The 19,630-nt window shown below is 42.5% G+C and overlaps 1 protein-coding gene across 1 annotated transcript; it reads left to right on the forward strand.

Moving 5' to 3' along the window:
• The first annotated feature begins 1,091 nt into the window (after window positions 1-1,091).
• Window positions 1,092-2,871, forward strand: LOC134607991 (C-C chemokine receptor type 4-like). Its single transcript, XM_063450611.1, has one exon. It carries the CDS (start codon window positions 1,130-1,132, stop codon window positions 2,165-2,167), a length of 1,038 nt encoding a protein of 345 aa, XP_063306681.1. The 5' UTR covers window positions 1,092-1,129; the 3' UTR covers window positions 2,168-2,871.
• Window positions 2,872-19,630: the final 16,759 nt, after the last annotated feature.

A 19,630-nucleotide genomic window follows, 5' to 3' on the forward strand; every position in this document is an offset into this window, starting at 1 on the left:
GTTATAACAAAAATCAGTAAAGATTTCTTTTAAGCATTCGGGTCCAGCTATCAGCTGTCCATTAGTGTTCAGTCCAATTGAAATCAAGACCTAATTCAGGCCTGTTCGGTGCCAGCATCAAAAAATCTTAACATTGTTAACAGCATGAAAAATATCTGGATTTTTTAAGTCTGAATTGCCCTGTCTGCAGTGGGATAGTTTTGCTCATTTGGTACAGGCCATTCGGACAATAGAGAATAATCCTAAATAGTCTTATTAGCGACCGCATACATAAAACACTTTTAATTTTTCCATTGTTTAATATATATATATATATATATATATATATATTTTTCCCATTGTTTAATATATATATATATATATATAAAGCAATTTGAAAAATTAAAACCGTTTTATTTATGCGGTTTTATTTATGCGGTCGCTATATATATATATATATATATATATATATATATATATATATATTATTTCTTATATTTCCTTCTCTTGAATGCTTTCTCTTGTTTGCTAGTACTGTGTGTACCAAGCCAGACCACATTCTACACGCTTGTTATACTGGTAAAGAGTAAAAATAGGACAACAAATTAATATTGAAACACAGTGAAAATATTACAACCTTGTAACAGTATAACATTTTTTTTATTTTTTTTTTACACATTTTAATAATTTTGTACAAAAAAGTCAAGTTCTAATGTTTGGTTCATTTAGGGAAATATTATATATTTTGGAACTGCACATTTGTTATTTTAATTATTTCTGCTAAACACCATCAAATGTATAAGAAAACATCATTGTTGACTATTTCCATTCACCAGCTGTGGAGTTGTCTAATCCAACTTAAATGTGTTCACTTTGACTTGTTCCTACTCAGAAACAGTTTTCTGCTTCTTGAAATCTCCTCTAGAGAATTACACCCCATTCAAAACTTCCTGAAGTTGAAACACCATGCCCACAGATGACAAGTTGATGAAATTGGTTTTGGAATTAGAAACGTTTCACAACTTCACAGAAGTGTATGTGTTTGAAACTCGCACAGAATTTCAAGTCATCAAGGAATGCATTAAATCATTATTTTTTATTTTTTATTTTTTTTAAAGAGAAGCTTTAGACTTTATTCTGAAGAGTTCTCATGTCAGAGTCTGAAAAAAAATTCTCCATGAACTTTACATCTGCAACAACAGCAACAACACCATTTTACAATGAAGAGGAGATTTCATTATGTTTAAAAGAAGACAGCCTGAGGTTTGGTGCTGCCATTGTACCGGCCTTTTACTATGTTATATTCATAATAAGCTTAGCAGGCAATGGTCTCATTTTGTTCCTGCTGCTTAAGTACGAGAAGCTAAAGACTGTTACAAATTTCTTCATCTTCAATCTGGTGATATCTGATCTAATGTTTGCTATCTCGCTCCCATTCTGGGCTTTCTATCATAGTAATCAATGGGTCTTTGGAAATGGCATGTGCAAGATTTTGTCATCAATATTTTATACTGGCTTTTTCAGCTGCGTTTTATTTTTGACCATGATGTCAGTAGACAGGTATTTGGCTGTTGTCCATGCTGTATCTGCTTCTAAGACAAGAAAACTTCTCTACGTTTATATTGCCAGCATAGTCATTTGGTGCATAAGTCTCCTGTCTACAATTCCTAAATTTATTCTTTATGGAACAAGGAACAGCACCATTTATGGAATAATATGCGAGGAAACTGGATACACACTTGAGAATATAGAAAAATGGAAGAGAATTGGCTATTATCAGCAGACTATTGTGTTTTTCTTCGTACCACTCCTTGTGATTCTGTTTTGCTACTCTTTAATTGTGATCAAGCTACACCACACCAAAATGCACAATAAGGATAAAGCTGTGAAACTGATATTTATTATTGTGCTTGCATTTATTATCTGCTGGACTCCTTATAATGTTGTACTTTTTTACAAGGTTGTAGACGATATGGACTGTGAAAGTGACTATATATTTTACGTCTGTCGTAACATTGCTTATTTTCATTGCTGCATTAATCCGTTTTTCTATACTTTTGTTGGTACCAAATTCCGCAGACATCTATCAGCAATATTTGGAAAACGTGGCATTTTGAGATTTAAGTATAGAAGCACCAGTTTAAGCAGTAAAACAAGTGAATATTCTCCTCAAACTATTTACGAGTAAAGTGTAATATTTTCAAGGCTTTTTAATCTGTTTTTAATTTGACAGCAGTTTTATATTTTCTGCTATTAAAAGGGCTAACATACATGTGCATTTGCACAATTGTTTATTGACATGTTTAGTTACAGCGAGCACACAGTATCTCTTAGAATCTGCATTTTTAGATTTTTTTTATTTTTATTATTCTAATGCTACTCACATTATTAACACAAAAAGAACACAGTTAGTAGAGGAATTTGGTATTTTCATATAAATATCCAGAATTCATATGAATATCAAGAATCCAAAATAAGAATTCACCACTTCTGCTATGGCAGGTTTACTATACACATTGATTAATAGTAATACTAGAATATTGACATTTACAATATGCACATTAATTTGCTTTACCAATTATTTTGTTTGCATGCTTGTTTGTTTCCATAACATATATTAAATAGATATATAGACAGAAATAAATATATGTTAAAATATAATAAATATGCCAATTCATGAGAACTTAATGGATCAGTAAAAAAGTCTTAAATATTTGCATTTTGCTTATTACATACCATAGACAACATACACATTGATATTGTAAACTTTAATTTTATGTTGGCTTAGAAAATATTTTGATCTTTAAAAAACATACATATTACCTAAGATATACATGTATGTGAGCTTTCATCAAAATAATGAATCTACCAAAGTATTTAAAATTACCGTTGTAGCTGGATTTATAAATATTAAAAAATGCATTTTCAAGGCAAACACGTATAGTTTTATTCATTACAGATTGTATAACTTATGATACTTTTGTATGTATTTGCCACTTGAAATATTAAACCTTTAAGGACCACAAAATGGTCTATGCCATTTGGCTGTGCAGGGCTTTATCACCAACTCACAACAAAGACCTTCATGATTTAAAGTACCAGCAAGGCTAGCTCCTTGCTGTTACCAGGCATTACCAGGTATCATTCAATACCTGAGGCTCTTCTCTGACAACTGAGGCCAAAATTATTGACCCCATACTATCAAAGTGAATGCTGCACACAGCCTTTTAATCCCATTAAATCACAGCAGCAGAACAATCAAATTCACCGAGATGATTAACTCAGAATCTTGCAGGACACAGACCCATGGTGTGTGAAAAGACCAGAGTCTAGTGTCTCTTCATGCCACCCTGCCAACAGTTATCACATGCAGGATGTTTGTAGGTTAGTGTTAAATATTAAATATAACCAGCAGATTTGTCCAAGGCGTGTGATAAATGGTTAAATTAAAAGTCTCAAAATGCTCTTAGTTAAAGGAACACGCATCATGTTGAGACAACGCTCTAATGCAATAGGTTTAACTTTGAATGAGACAGCTGCTTCACTCTGCAAGGTGAAAAAAACAAAACAAAACTGGTAAACATGATTTTTATTTCTTTGTATTTACCTTCTTTTGCTTATTATGCTTTTCACACCGTCCCCAAGGGGCAGACACTGATCTAACCAATCAGTGTCCTATCCCTAAAAACAGTGGCATAACTACCACGTTCGCAGCGGTCACACATGCAACAGGGTCCGTCACTCCAGAGGGCCTGGCCGCCACTGTGACCCTTGCAACCCCCAGACTAGTCAGAGGCTTGCAGTTGCTGAGTGACATCAGGAAGGGAGCTCCACTCCTGCTTCTGTGTGTAGCATGGCCATAACAGACTACAGTCTGACAGGAAGTATTCGCAGTGAGAGAGCACTTCCTGTCAAACTGGACCGGGTACCACGTGAGCAGGTACTTGTCGGAGAGGGAGAGACACATGGAGTGGCTGAGGGTAAGGAAGTGAGGCACATAGAGGGGCTAAGCAGAAGGAATGAGGCTCATGGAGGGCTTTAGGGGAGGGAAAAGGAAACATGGAGGGACTAGGGGGAGGGAATGAGACACATGGAGTGGTAGGGGGAAGGTAAAGGGACACATGAAGGGGTTGGAGGACTGAAAGGGACACATGGAGTGGCTGTGGGAATGGGAAAGAACACATGGAGGCACTGGGAAGGGGGGTTGAGGGAAACACCTACATGGAGGGGCTGGGGGAGGGAATGAAACACATGGAAAGGCTGGGGGGAGGGAAAGGGACACATGGAGGGACTGGAAATGAGCTACATGGAGGTGCTGGGGGAGGGGGTAGGGACACATAGGGGGGCTGGGGTGAGGGAATGAGACACATGAAGTGGGCTTGGGGGAGGTACTGAGACACATAAAGGGGCTGGGTAAGAAGGATGGTGACACATAGATGGGCTTGGTGGGAGGGAATGAGACACATGGAGAGACTGAGGAGGTAACGAGCTAGATGGAGGGGCTGTGGGAAGTGTATGAGACACACAAGGGAGGGGGAGAGGGATGAGACACATGGAAGGACTGGGGGGGAATGATAAACATGGTGGGACTTGGGGTGAAATGAGTCACATGTAAAGGCTGGGGGAAATGAGACAATGGAGAAGCTGTAGAGAAAATGAGATACATGGAGTGGCTGAAGTGCAATGAGACACAGGGAGGGGTGGGAGAATGTGACACATGGAGGGACTGGCGGGAGGGTGTGAGACACATTGAGTGGCAGGGGACTGGTAAGACACATGGGGGAGAACAGGGCAATTTTCACGCCTTGTCGTGTCTAGTTACACCTCTGCCTAAAAATGCAGGAAAAATGCACTGGCCCTGCCTGATAGATTTACACATGTACAGTTGCAAGCTCTCTTTGCAAAATTTGACAGGTGGAGAAGAGAGTAAGTCTAGTCTGGACAGTGTGATTAATGCAAAGCAGGCACCAACGCCGGGTTTTTCTCTCCTGCTGCAAAATGATGCCCTGTTTCAGTCATTACTGCACTGGTCAGAAAGTGAGCTGGATACAAAAGAGGGAGGTGGGCTAAAGAAACTACCCTAGCTGAGAGGTGTGCCCAGGAATATACTCTGACCAAGTTTATAAACATTTATTACATACTTTTCAAAGTTTTTCATGCTTCATTTTGGTTTGTATATTTGTTTAAACGTATTTGCTTGCTGGTTTAAAAACAAAATTGTCATGTGATTGCATAAACAAAATTAAGTCCTGTGCTCAAACTCCCATATAATATAATTACACTACATATAATAAAAAACAAAGTGTTACTTGCACACTATCCTAAATCCATATGCACATTTAAACAACTGGATTTTTTTTAGTATCACTTCAAAAGCCATTTAAGTGTACCACATCAAACTAAACCTCTTAGGTGAGTTCTATGCTAAAATTCCCCTTGCTTCTTTCAGCTTCAGGTAAAATATCTCATGTAGGTACATAGTGGGGAATTTCCTTCCAATGCTTACCACCAGCCGACCTTTTCCTCGCTGTGGGCACGTCAAAACAGGTAACCTAAGGTTAACCGTTTAGAGCAGGGGAGGTTGAGACCTGAAACTTGATCACTTCATTCCACATATTAACCTAACCGCCTCAAACTTAATTGGCAAGGACATACCCCCGGCCACAACTTCGCTGTTTTACACCTAAAATCAGCAGGGGACCCCACCAAGACCAACCATGGCCTGTTTCACCGCTTCCTGCAGAGCGAGATTAAAGAGGTCGAGCCCGACCTCCGTCAAGTGCACTCCATACCCCCGAAATAGATTGGCCGCATCCTGCTCAAAAACCCTATAGCGAACTGCAATCCTTCAAACCCCCAAAACAGGTCAGGGAGGAGCCGCACCCACCTCATGCCTCTGGTGCCAAACCACCGAACCTCCTCTTCAGAAGGCAGAAAACCCAAAAGCTCGCCTCCAGGCCGGACCACCGCATGCCTCCTGGCCCAATAGACATAAGACTGTCCCATGATCCAAGTCAAATCCTGATGGGAACCGGACCTGCGGAGAGAAATCAACTCAGGAGACCGATTCTCTGAACTACCTGCACCGGCATGCCAAGCTTGGAGGCCTCTGTAGCAGCCCCTATATGGAATGAATGCCCCGCGAACTCCCTGCCATCAATACCCAGGAATTTGAGCCCCAAGCGGAACACCCTAACAAATTTAAAGTGGGAAAGAAAGCTTCCATCCTTGTGTCAGGGTACCTGAGGTCTCTACCTCCGAGAGAGGTAGAGACTTAGACGTTTATCCGTCCGGACGCCATGTTTCTCCTGTTCCTCGCGGTCGACCCGTTCACATAAACGCCGGCCGCGAGGGACTTACTTCCTTATGTAGCATGGTGCTCGGAGACCGACGTCATGACGCCAATCCGGAACGACCTGTCACTCAATCCGTTGGAGACCAATCAGGACTCGTCGGAGGCGTGTCTATCCCCCCTGCCAGGGTATTTAAACATACTTCGCCCTGTTGCTCATTGCCCTGTCGTGGTTCTAGCCTGTCTAGTCACACAGTGCTCTGGTGTTTTTCAGTTATCCTTTTGGTTTCGACCCGGCTTGTTTGACTTACTCTGTTTACCTCGGTTATCCTTGACCCGGCTTGTTCCTCGCTTACCTGTCCTCTCGTTCCCTCGACCTCGGCTTGTCTCTATACTCTCTGTACGTTAGTCCGGCCATTCTAAGGTCCGGTATACGTATCCTGTACCTGTTTGTACTTTGCGTGTTGGATCCCTGACCCGATCCTGACATTACGACAGGGCCAATGGATCCTGCAGGTACAAACAGTCAGGTTTGCCCCTCTGATTCCAGGTTTGATGCCATGGAACACAGAATGGACCAAATGGCCTTAGCACTACAGGCGTTATTATCTCGTGCTAATAACCCACCAGAGGAGACGCGTACTACTCCAATTTCCTCTGTAAATTCAGGCCTAGAGGTAGCCACTGTAGGTGCCTCTTCCCGTATTACCCCACCAGTACGTTATGGTGGTTCACCGGAGAAGTGACGTGGTTTTTTAAACCAGATCAGTATTCATTTTGAATTGCAACCTCGCTCCTATCCTACCGATAGGGCAAAGGTTGGATTTATTATCACCTTACTCATTGAGAAAGCTCTGAGATGGGCCAACCCATTATGGGAGAACGATAACCCGTTGGTATATAATTATAATGCCTTTGTAGCTGCCTTTAGAAGAACTTTTGACCCGCCTGGTAGGAAGGTCAATGCAGCCAGATTACTGTTGCGCCTGAGACAGGAGAACCGAACACTTGTGGATTATGCACTAGAGTTCAGGTCTCTGGCGGCAGAAGTCAAGTGGAATGAGCAGGCTTATATAGATGTATTTTTGAACGGGTTATCAGATGTTATCCTTGACGAAGTTGCTACTAGGGAGCTGCCTGAGAATTTAGAGGACTTAATTTCGTTCATTTCTTGCATTGATGAGCGTTTAAGAGAGAGACAGAACACTCGAGAGAGGAATCTTAGACCTACCTTTAAGTTAGCACCCGCATTTCAAAGTCCTGATTCCAATACCTCACTGTTTCCTGAACCTATGCAGATAGGCAATACTCGCCTTTCAGAGGAGGAGAAACAGTACAGGAGAAGGGAGGGATTATGTATGTATTGTGGAGTCAGAGGTCACTTGCGCCTGAATTGTCCTATTCGCTCGGGAAACGCCCGCACCTAAGTTTCTCTAGAGGACAGGCCTTGGGTGTTTCTATTTTGTCCTCTACTCATGATTATAAAAATCACAGGTTGCTGTTACCAGTTTCTTTAACGTGGGAGAAGGGAGTGCTAAAGACCATGGCCTTGATAGATTCCGGTGCTGCTGAGAATTTTATCGACCAAGCCTTTGCTACCAAACACACTATCCCGTCCCAGTTAAGAAAGATACCTTTGGCCGTTGAGGCCATAGATGGTAGACCGCTACTCGAGCCTGTTATCTCGCGTGAGACTATACCTATTAACTTAACTGTTGGTATCTTACACGAGGAGAACTTATCACTTATGCTCATTTCGTCTCCTTCTGTTCCCATAGTTCTGGGGTACCCATGGTTAAGGAGACATAATCCTATTATCGATTGGGAGTTAGGGGAAATACTCTCATGGGGTCAGGGTTGTCAGAAGAGGTGTCTACGCAGGGTATCCCCATTGGCTGTAATTAACACACCAGACAGTTCTACCCAGTCTAAGGGGATACAGATACCCTCTCTATACCTGGATTTAAAAGCAGTGTTCGACAAGAACGCTGATACGCTACCCCCACACAGGACATTTGATTGTAAAATTAATCTATTGCCTGGTACCATGCCGCCCAGGGGTCATGTATACCCTCTATCCACTAAAGAGAATGCTGTTTTAGAGGAATATATTCAGGAGAATTTAGACAAGGGATTCATTAGGAGATTTTCCTCTCCTGCCGGGGCTGGATTTTTTTTTGTTAAAAAGAAGGATGGTTCACTCAGACCTTGCATCGATTACCGAGGTTTGAATAAAATAACCATCAGAAATGCCTATCCTATTCCTCTGATTACCGAGCTCTTTGACCGGCTAAAGGATTCTAAAATTTTCACCAAGTTGGATCTCAGAGGGGCATATAACTTGGTGAGAATTCAGCAAGGCCACGAGTGGAAGACAGCATTTAATACCCGCTATGGTCATTATGAGTACACGGTCATGCCCTTTGGTCTTTGCAACGCACCTGCAGTTTTTCAAGATTTGATTAACGAAGTTCTTAGGGAATTCCAACATGATTGTGTTATTGTCTACCTGGATGACATACTCATACACTCTAGAGAGATTGAGACTCACCATAGACAAGTCAGAAAGGTGTTACACAAACTTCTGCAACACGGTTTATACTGTAAGTTGGAGAAATGCAGTTTTGACCAGACCCAGATAGACTTTCTGGGATACGTGATTTCTGGGGAAGGCTTTAAGATGGATCCTGACAAACTCCAGTCTATTCTAGATTGGCCATTGCCTAAGGGACTCAAGGCTATTCAGAGGTTTATTGGGTTCTCCAATTACTATAGGCGCTTCATTAAGGGTTACTCGTCTATTATTGCGCCCATTACCAATATGACCAAACAGGGGGCGGATAGTAAGACGTGGTCTCTCGTTGCTTTCAAGAATCTCAAGGAACTTTTTGCCTCTGCTCCAATTTTAGTCCATCCTGATACGACTTTGCCGTTTCTACTCGAGGTCGATGCCTCTGAGACAGGAGTAGGTGCGGTTCTGTCACAAAGGTTAGGGGTGGATAAACCACTACACCCGTGTGGTTTTTTTTCCAAGAAACTTTCTGGGCCTGAGAGCAGATATGACATCGGAGACAGGGAACTGTTAGCGGTCATTAAAGCCTTAAAGGAGTGGAGACATTTATTGGAGGGGACCTTACACCCTATTACTATTTTGACGGACCACAAAAACTTGTCCTATATTGGGGAGGCCAAGCGTCTGTCTTCTAGGCAAGCGCGTTGGTCCTTATTCCTGACTCACTTCAATTATGTGCTGACTTACAGACCTGGTTCTAAGAACTCTAAAGCCGATGCTTTATCTCGCCAATATGAACCTTCTACTATACCGGAACCGGTTCTTTCTTCTATAGTTCCGAAATGCAATATTGTTGCTAATACAAATCTCAGGATTCACTCCCCGTTACTGGCCAAGATCATTAAGCTGCAACATCTAGCACCTAAACAGACTCCTGCGGGTCGACATTTCGTTCCTCCAGCTCTTCAACTGAAACTGTTGCAGTGTCTCCATAACAGCAAGATGGCGGGACATCCTGGTATTCGCAAAACATTTGCTTTGATCTCCAAAGACTTCTGGTGGCCTGCTTTACGTAAAGATACTAAAGATTTCATCGCTGCTTGTGAGGTTTGTACTAAAACCAAACAACCCCATACACTCCCTTGTGGATTCCTGCATCCCTTAGAGGTTCCAGAGAAACCATGGTCCTGTTTGGCCATGGACTTTATTGTCGATCTACCTATCTCTAAAAAACAGACTGTTATTCTCACCGTGGTTGACAGATTCACTAAGATGGCTCACTTCATTCCTCTGCCTAAACTACCGTCTTCTCCCGAATTGGCTGAGATATTCGCTAGGGAGATTTTTCGTCTACATGGGATACCCTCCCAAATTGTATCTGACAGAGGCTCTCAATTTATTTCCCGATTTTGGAGGGCCTTCTGTTCACAACTAGGTATCAAGTTGAACTTTTCTTCTGCCTATCATCCTCAGTCTAACGGAGCTGCTGAACGTACCAACCAGAAAATTGAACAATATTTACGATGTTTTGTTTCCGAACACCAGGACGATTGGGTCGGTTTGATTCCTTGGGCGGAGTTTGCACACAACAATCTCGTCTGCGATTCTACTCATTCAAGCCCCTTCTTCATGAATTATGGCTTTCATCCGTCTATTCTTCCTTCGGCTTCTCCTTCCCAGGGGGTGCCGTCGGTTGATGTTCATGTGGCCAATTTGAGGAAGTTGTGGGACCAAACTCGACAAATCCTTATGCACAACTCTATGCTGGTTAAGAAACACGCTGATAAACGTAGAAGGGCAGCTCCGGTCTTTGTTCCAGGTGATAGGGTATGGTTGAGCACAAGGAACATCCGTTTAAAAGTGCCCTCCATGAAGTTCGCTCCCCGTTATATTGGTCCTTACAGGGTACTGACTCGAATCAACCCAGTTGCGTACCGTCTAGCTCTTCCTACTACCTTACGCATCCCTAACTCGTTTCATGTTTCATTGCTGAAACCACTTATATGCAACAGATTTTCCTCCACAACAGCCCCTCCTAGCTCTGTTCAGGTGGAGGGTCAGGAGGAGTATGAGGTTAACTCTATTATTGATTCTCGAATCTCACGGGGGAAGGTTCAATATCTGGTCGATTGGAAGGGTTATGGTCCTGAAGAGAGGAGTTGGGTACCTCAAGAGGATGTCCATGCTCCTCGTCTCCGCAGGGCGTATCACTCCCGCTTCCCATCTCGTCCCGGTTCCTTCCGCCCGGTGGGCGTATCTGAGAGGGGGGGTACTGTCAGGGTACCTGAGGTCTCTACCTCCGAGAGAGGTAGAGACTTAGACGTTTATCCGTCCGGACGCCATGTTTCTCCTGTTCCTCGCGGTCGACCCGTTCACATAAACGCCGGCCGCGAGGGACTTACTTCCTTATGTAGCATGGTGCTCGGAGACCGACGTCATGACGCCAATCCGGAACGACCTGTCACTCAATCCGTTGGAGACCAATCAGGACTCGTCGGAGGCGTGTCTATCCTCTCTAGCCAGGGTATTTAAACATACTTCGCCCTGTTGCTCATTGCCCTGTCGTGGTTCTAGCCTGTCTAGTCACACAGTGCTCTGGTGTTTTTCAGTTATCCTTTTGGTTTCGACCCGGCTTGTTTGACTTACTCTGTTTACCTCTGTTATCCTTGACCCGGCTTGTTCCTCGCTTACCTGTCCTCTCGTTCCCTCGACCTCGGCTTGTCTCTGACCATTCTCTATACTCTCTGTACGTTAGTCCGGCCATTCTAAGGTCCGGTATACGTATCCTGTACCTGTTTGTACTTTGCGTGTTGGATCCCTGACCCGATCCTGACACCTTGTGAACCAAAAGGGGGAGGGCTGGAGAAGCCAGGCGTAAGGAACAGTACTCACCATAGGAAAAACAGGACAAATGCTGGAACCCTGCATCCCCTTCAGTCGGACCTACTTAAACCTCCCGAGCAGTGAATCCTGAAGGAAATCTGGTCCGCTAGGCACGTAACATCACCGAAAAGCATCCCCCCACCCACACCAGCTCCCCAATCCGCATGGCCCCAAAGAAAGCCAGGGAAAAAGCCAGCCGATATATACTGGCCTCAAATACAGAATGGCAAACCCTAGTTAAATATTTGCACAGACTGGCCAAGAGAGCTCCTGAGACAGGACGCATCGAGGAAAAACCCTTAAGGGCCTGGCTGACTATAAATGCCTTGGTAGCATCCCCCCATCCCTGCAACGTTAACATGAAGCTGAGCCCCACAAAGCGCAAAGAAATTGCCGAGGGGGACCACCCCGCAGCCTCCCACGCCCCTCAGAGACGTAACTGACCCTGCAGGCAAGCGGGCGAATGCTGGAAACCCCCCAGGGACCGCTCCCAATCCCTCCACACTTTACTATAATGGGCCCAAGTGTCCGCAGACACCGACCCATGGATCAACTCCATCAGTCTGCCAGACCCAGCGATTACATCTACACCGGGGCACGGGAAGCCCTCCACTTCGGCCTGCAGAGTCACTGCCTAAAAACACGTCCCACTGTGAACGAGAGAACATCAGCCATTACATTGTGAACCCCCGGGATATGCTCAGCCCTACTAGAAACATTAAGACCCAAACAGCGCAGAACCAAGCGCTGCAGCAAGCACACCACTGGGGGGAGTAGACGCGGTCAGTTGATCGATAACCTGTTTACCGATGCAGGTTAAAACAGGATAGGGAGCAATCCATAGGGAGGCACATATCCACATAAAACTGACCGTCAAAGGTACAACCCAGGAGATGGTGACAATCCGGGTGCACCGGAAGCAGCCGGAAAGCCGATTCAACATCCGCCTTTGCCAGCAAGGCCCCCGGGACCGCAGCCCATACCATGCAAACCACTTACCCCCTCTGATTGGGTGCCAATGAGGAGGAGGATGTCCCCCCACTGCCCCCACCCCAAGAAAGGACGATTAAGCGCCCTGTTGAGGTGCCGGGTGAGTCATAATTGAGAGTCAGAGGCCTATGTCCATCTGGTCCCAGGACAACGAGGGTCACACTGTCAACCTCTGAGGAAATTGTTAATCGTACCTCCACCATCCCAGCCCTCCATAGGTACGACAAGCATTCCAAATAGTGTCCTGATAGCAGAACAATGTGAAGCATTTCTGGGAACGCCAGTGTCGCCAACGACACTAGCCAGGATAGAAAACGTCTGTATCCAATTCCCAAACATCTTGGGAATTTTCCGATAGCGGTATTTCTCCCTGTCCTTCTTGGACTTCTTACTGTCCTTTTCGACCAAGGGAGGAGCTTCCTCCAATGGCAGGAGGGAAAATATTTCTACAAACTCCACTTTCCAAATCTTCTCCCTAGTTTTCTGCTTCAAGTGCAAGCCCAGCGGGCCAGACCAGCACATATAAGCAGCGCCCCACGCCACGTCCCACCTCGTGGGAAGCTTAGCCTGTACTAGCAACAGAGCAAGATGCCGCAGACAAAGGGGGACCCAGGGGTCTGAAGGCAACGGACCACGCAGAGGGGGTTTATTGGCCTGGGGACCAAACATAAAGGAGTCCCCATTAACTGCCGGCCCCCGCTCCCACTGATCTAGAAACCCACGAAGACCTGAGAGGAACCCCCGCAAGGCAGGACCTGAATGACTAACAGAGAAGGGAACACCGCACTTCCCCCGTTAAAGCCTGGCATTCTGACCGCAGCACAGCAAGCACCTGCTGGGTAGTTCCAGTAACAGCAGGTAACATGTCCTGTGAGACAAGCAACGGAGAGGAGATGAGCCCACACTCTACACCAGGAGGCAGCCGAGGTAAGTGACCAGCAGAAAGAAGAGGGGACCCAGAGATAACAGAGGGAAGGATGGAGGGCAGTGGGGACCCGGAAGGAGCAGGGAGAAAGACATGGGGAGGAAAAGAAGAAGGGGAAAGGAGGACCCGCAGGGAGGGGGAAGGAAGCAAAAGGAGGTCCTCCCCCCAGTCATCAACAGTGGTACCATGGTACCCCGCATGCCCCTGCCGGGCCTACTCACCACTGGCCCTGGCCACTGCCCCGCCGTCCCGCCTGCTGCAGGTTGATCTTAAAGGCCGCTGGGCGGCTGCATGCAATTGGAGAGGTGCAGCCCGCCGTCCACCGCCCCTGGCCCGCGTCCCAATGCCTGAGGGCAGGGCAGGACACGATGTGAATGCAGGCTGAGTAGGCACACGGCCCTGGCGATGCCTCGGGCCCAGGCTCCTACTCCTCAACCGGGCCTGAGGTGCCGTATCTGGGGATAACGTAACCGGCGGGCGGGAAAGGGGCCGGCAGGGGATGCCCCTGAAGGAGCCTGGTCGCAGGGGGGAACCATGCCGGCAGCCATACCTGGGGTGAGGCGAGCATATTGCTTGCGGAGTTGCCGACCACCATCCAGCGCAGCAGCAGTTCTGAGGGAAGCCAGGATAGCCTCAACCTATATCCCTCAAGCAGAGTTACCTACAGGCCCAGGACAAACAGGAGGACAGGAAGCTGTTTGCTGGCCCAAATCCCAAGTGGCACTGAGGTAACACCACATAATCCCACTCACATATTCATACACAACCACAAGCATCACAATCACAAGCATCCATCCCCATACTCATACATGTGCCCTTGTCTGCTTAGCGGCACTATCTCCCCAGTGCCTAATGAGACAGAGAAAGGTGTTTTTCTAAACCCCTACATATTTATTAACTATTAATTGGAAGCAAATGGGATCAGTGGCAGCACTCTAACATGGCTGCATAATACAATAGCAAATACACAAAAGTCCTGTGCTCCAACTCCCACTACTCCTGGGCAGCAGCAATGACCATAGTACGCCCCAATATATACACTTAAAACCAAAGAAAATAGTCATTATCCAAAATCCCTATGGACAAATAACTGGAGGTTGTTTAGTATCACTCCAATGGCTATTTCAGTGAAAGCTCACTTGCCACATCAGGACAAACCTCCTATGTGAATCCTATGCTAACAATTCTTCAACAACATACATGGCAGGTGAGCTTACCCTTAAATGGCCATTGGAGTAATTTAACAATCAGTACTAATCAGTGAATCTGTTTTGAGTTATTTTTCTTTAGTTATAGAAATCATTAAATACAAACGTGATTTTTTTGAAAATATGTTATCCATATTCAGGACCGGTGACGGTCCTGAATCGTCATAACGGTGTGATGTACTTACTTGATTACATTCCCCTGGCAGCGATCATCAAGCTCCCGGTGTGGGGAGAGTGCCTGCAGCCCAGACAGTCTCCCCATAGCAAATTAGAACCTTGCGGGCCATGTGATCGCTCAACAGAGCGGTCGCATGTTTACAATAGGTGTCCATGTAACTGCCTGCAGAGGGACTGCCTGTGCTGACAGGCAGTCTCCCTGCAAGTGTAAAATCAAAAAAATACAAAATTTTTATGTTAATTAAAAAGTATAATTAGATATGTGTATAAATATATATGATATATAGACATATATTAAATCTATATAATATATGTCTATATATCATATATAATGTCATGTTAAGTGTATTTTTATATTAATATATACATATATTAATATAAAAATACACACGTGTATATATATATATTATATTATTATTATTATTATTATTAGTATGTTAATATATAAAAATACATATATGAGTAAATTAAAATAAATTTAAAACGTAAAAATAATCATAAAAATAAAAAAAATTATATATCTGACATTTTATTCTAACTGTATTTTGAATATATATATATATATATATATATATATATATATATATATATATGTATATATATATATATATATATCTCAAAATACACACACTTAGAATAAAATTGTATATATATATCTATGTATATATAAATAAAAAAAATAGTATGAAATATACATATATGTCCATATACAAAATTACATAAATAATTATAGAAATAAACACGTAGACTTTAAATATATAAATATGCATATATATTTAAATTCTACATGTGTATTTATGTAATATTTTAACATAATTAAGTAATTTTATTGATTGCAATTTGAGGGACCTGCCTGACAACCCAGACTGTCCAGAGAATTTAATTTGCTAGCACTGTATTTAAAGGACCATTATAGTGCCAGGAAAACAAACTTGTTTTCCTGGCACTATAGTGTTAATAAGTCCCCCCCACCCTCATGGCCCAACTCCCGCTGGGTTGAAGTGGGAGGAAGGGGTTAAAATCTTACCTTTCTCCAACGCCGGGGTCCCTCGGTGCTGGGGACTCTTCTCCCTCTTCCGACGTCATCGGCTGAATGCGCGCACATTCAGTCAGTCCAAAGGAAAGCATTTCTCAATGCTTTCCTATGGACGCTGGCGTCTTCTCACTGTGATTTTCACAGTGAGAAGCGTGGAAGCGATTCTAGCGGCTGTCAATGAGACAGACACTAGAGGCTGGATTAACCCATATGTAAACATAGCAGTTTCTCTGAAACTGCTATATTTACAGTAGGCAGAGTTAACCCTAGATGGTCCTGGCACCCAGACCACTTCATTGAGCTGAAGCGGTCTGGGTGCCTATAGTGGTCCTTTAACCCTGTAACTTTATATGACACCCTAAAACCTGTACATGGGGGGGGCACTGTTTTACTCGGGAGACTTCGCTGAACACAAATATTAGTGATTCAAAACAGTAAAACATATCACAGTGATGATATTGTCAGTAAAAGTGACTTTATTGCATTTTTCACACACAAACAGCACTTTTACTGGTGATATAATTGTTGTGATACATTTTACTGTTTTGAAACACTAATATTTGTGTTCAGCATAGTCTCCCGAGTATAACAGTACCCCACATGTACAGGTTTTATAGCGTTTTTGAAAGTTACAGGGTCAAATATTTTTACATTGAAAATTGCCAGGTTGGTTAGGTTGCCAGGTAGCCCAGGAATGAGAATTACCCCCATGATGGCATTCCATTTGCAAAAGAAGACAACCCAAGGTATTGCAAATGGGGTATGTCCAGTCTTTTTTAGTAGCCACTGAGTCACAAACACTGGCCAAAATTAGAGTTCAATTTAGTTTTTTACTTTTTTCACACACAAACAAATATGAACGCTAACTTTGGCCAATGTTTGTGACTAAGTGGCTACTAAAAAAGACTTGACATACCCCATATTGAATACCCTGGGTTGTCTACTTCAAAAAGATATGTACATGTGCGGTGTGATTCAGAGATTTATGACAGATAATAGTGTTACAATGTCACTATTGATATATTTTAAAAATATATATTTTGAAACAACAATTTCCTATTTGTACTTATAGCCATATAACTTGCAAAAAAAAAAAAGCACGTAAACACTGGGTGTTTTTAAACTCAGGACAAAATTTTTAATCTATTTAGCAGTTTTTTTCATTAACTTTCGTAGGTAAGTAAAATATTTTTCAAGCAAAAGTAAAAAAAACTTTTTTCTTTTTAATTTTTCACCATATATATATATATATATATATATATATATATATATATATATATATATATTTTAAAGAAATTATATGACATGATACAAAAAATAGTATGTAAAGAAAGCCCTTTTTGTCCTGAAAAAAACAATATATAACTTGTATGGGAACAGTAAATGAGAGAGAGGAAAATTACAGCTAAACACAAACACCACAAAAGTGTTAAAAGAGCCCTGGTCCTTAATGTACAACATGGCCAAAACAGGCTGGTCCTGAAGGGGTTAAAAGCATATGTAATGCTATGTTATGCATGCAAATAGGGTATCCAATGAAAACACTACTGCTTTAAAAATTATATATAAGATGTATAGATGCACATAAACAAATATTGTAAAAATTGTGATAGAAAGCATGGCAAATTTGTAAAATTGCCTTGGTCACAACACTACATTTCAAAACAGCATTGGTCCTTAAGGGGTTAAAACCAATATCTGTGCGAAATAATGAGGCTCTGAGTACATAACTATGGAGTGATATTAACTATTTCACAGCACAGATCTTATGAATAAAAAAATAAGTAACGTTGAATTGAAACATTGGATACAATAAAAGTAATTATAGTGGCTTACCTCCAAACCAGAAATTTAACACCCACAATCATGTAGAAAGCAGATGCAGTCCATGATAAAATAAAACATTTATTGAAATAGACAAAAAAAATTTACAAATTCAAGGATGTAGCAGCAAAAAAAACAAACAAACAAACAAAAAAAAAAACACTCAAAAGCACATCCCAGGGAGACAGCGTTTTGTGTGACATGGCACTTGTCTTCAGTTCTTAAATTTGATAATTTTTTTATTTTATCATGAACTGCATCTGCTTTCTACAGGACTTTGGGTATTAGCCGGTGTCTCCCTTGCAATTCTGCTGAATTAGTTAATGCCGGGCTCCATTGTCCTCTAACTTGTGAGAGTTTATATTATATGCTTACATTGTGGCTTTTTGGAGCACGTCTAGCTGAATTCTGGGATTATTTATTATTGGACTCTTTTTTGTGTTTATCTGAAAAGATATACTCAGACAATATATGGACTATTTTGTCTCTACTTGACAAACTTGACAAAAAGGCGGAACTACCTTTAGTCAAGTTTGTCATCAGCCGTGATGATTGTAGGAAAAAAACGCCATTTCTGTTGGAAATCCCACAAACCTCAATGCTGTGCTCTTGCAAGGCTCTGATGGCAACTCTTGATAAATAAAATGCCAGGACTTGAAAAAGAGCAGAGGGAAATGGATGGAAGCACCCATGGCAGACAGGTTCAGGTAAGTAAATCTCACTTTCAGTGTTTATGCTTAGGAGTAGCTTGATGAAAGGCTGTGCTGCCAGATCTACATCTTCTTCTTTGACACTAGAGAACACAAGCATGGTTAAGGATAGGCCAAATGTAGCTGTTCATATTTGTATGTGTGTGAAAAATACCAAAAACTAATTTGAAGGCCAGTGTTTGTGACTAAGTGGCTATTAAACTAGACTGGGCATAACCCATTTGCAATACATTGGGTTGTCTACTTTTGATAATTGTATGCCATTATGGGGGCTACCATACGGTCTCAAAAGCAACATAACCAATCTGGCAAATTTCAATGTGAAAAAAAGGAAATTCAAGTCTTATATTTGACTCAGTAACTTTTGAAAACACCATAAAACCTGTAAATGGAGGGTACTGTTCTACTCGGGAGCAGGGCCGCCATCAGGAGGTGACAACCATGATGGCTGTCACGGGCGCGGTGGCCCTAGGATATATATAGATATTTGGGAAGCAAAAACCAAAAAGGTTATGGTGGGGAAGAAATTGTGATTTAAATGCCATTTCACATGAAGTCTGTGGATAGTTATTACAATGTTATAAAAAAATCTGCACACCAGTCAACCCATAAGACTTGCTTTACCACAGAAACCACAAATCTGCAGTGATGAAATCAGCATTTTTTGCCTTGTTCTATTATACACATGGATTCCTTGTTTAGACTCAAAGGAATCCATGTTTAAAATGGAACGAGGCAAAAATGTGATTCTTTGTTAAACTTATTTGCATATGCCCACCCCGAATTATTTGCGGTAGTAACATCAAAGCTGTCAAGTCTTATGGCTTGACTGGTGTGCAGATTTGTATTTAACATTGTATTAATTATAGATAGACATAATATATATATATATATTTGTGTTAGGGACACATAGCCGTATAAGGAGTAAGGACTAAGTATAAGCATAGAATAGTATAAAAGAGCAAGTGAGTTGTGGTGTGCTGGAACCGACGATGTGGAAGGCCTGTAAATAAAGAAGGCCCACAAAGGAGTAAAAGAAAGGAAAAGAAAAGAGTATTGGGAGTGGAGGGAGGGTCATGCAAATTGTTTAGACC

Source organism: Pelobates fuscus, chromosome 4 (assembly GCF_036172605.1).
Source record: "Pelobates fuscus isolate aPelFus1 chromosome 4, aPelFus1.pri, whole genome shotgun sequence".
Classification (NCBI taxonomy): Eukaryota; Metazoa; Chordata; class Amphibia; order Anura; family Pelobatidae; genus Pelobates; species Pelobates fuscus.

Excerpts from the sequence above, each read along its gene's own strand:
- LOC134607991 (XM_063450611.1), top strand. The coding sequence starts at position 1,130 with ATGTCAGAGTCTGAAAAAAAATTCTCCATGAACTTTACATCTGCAACA.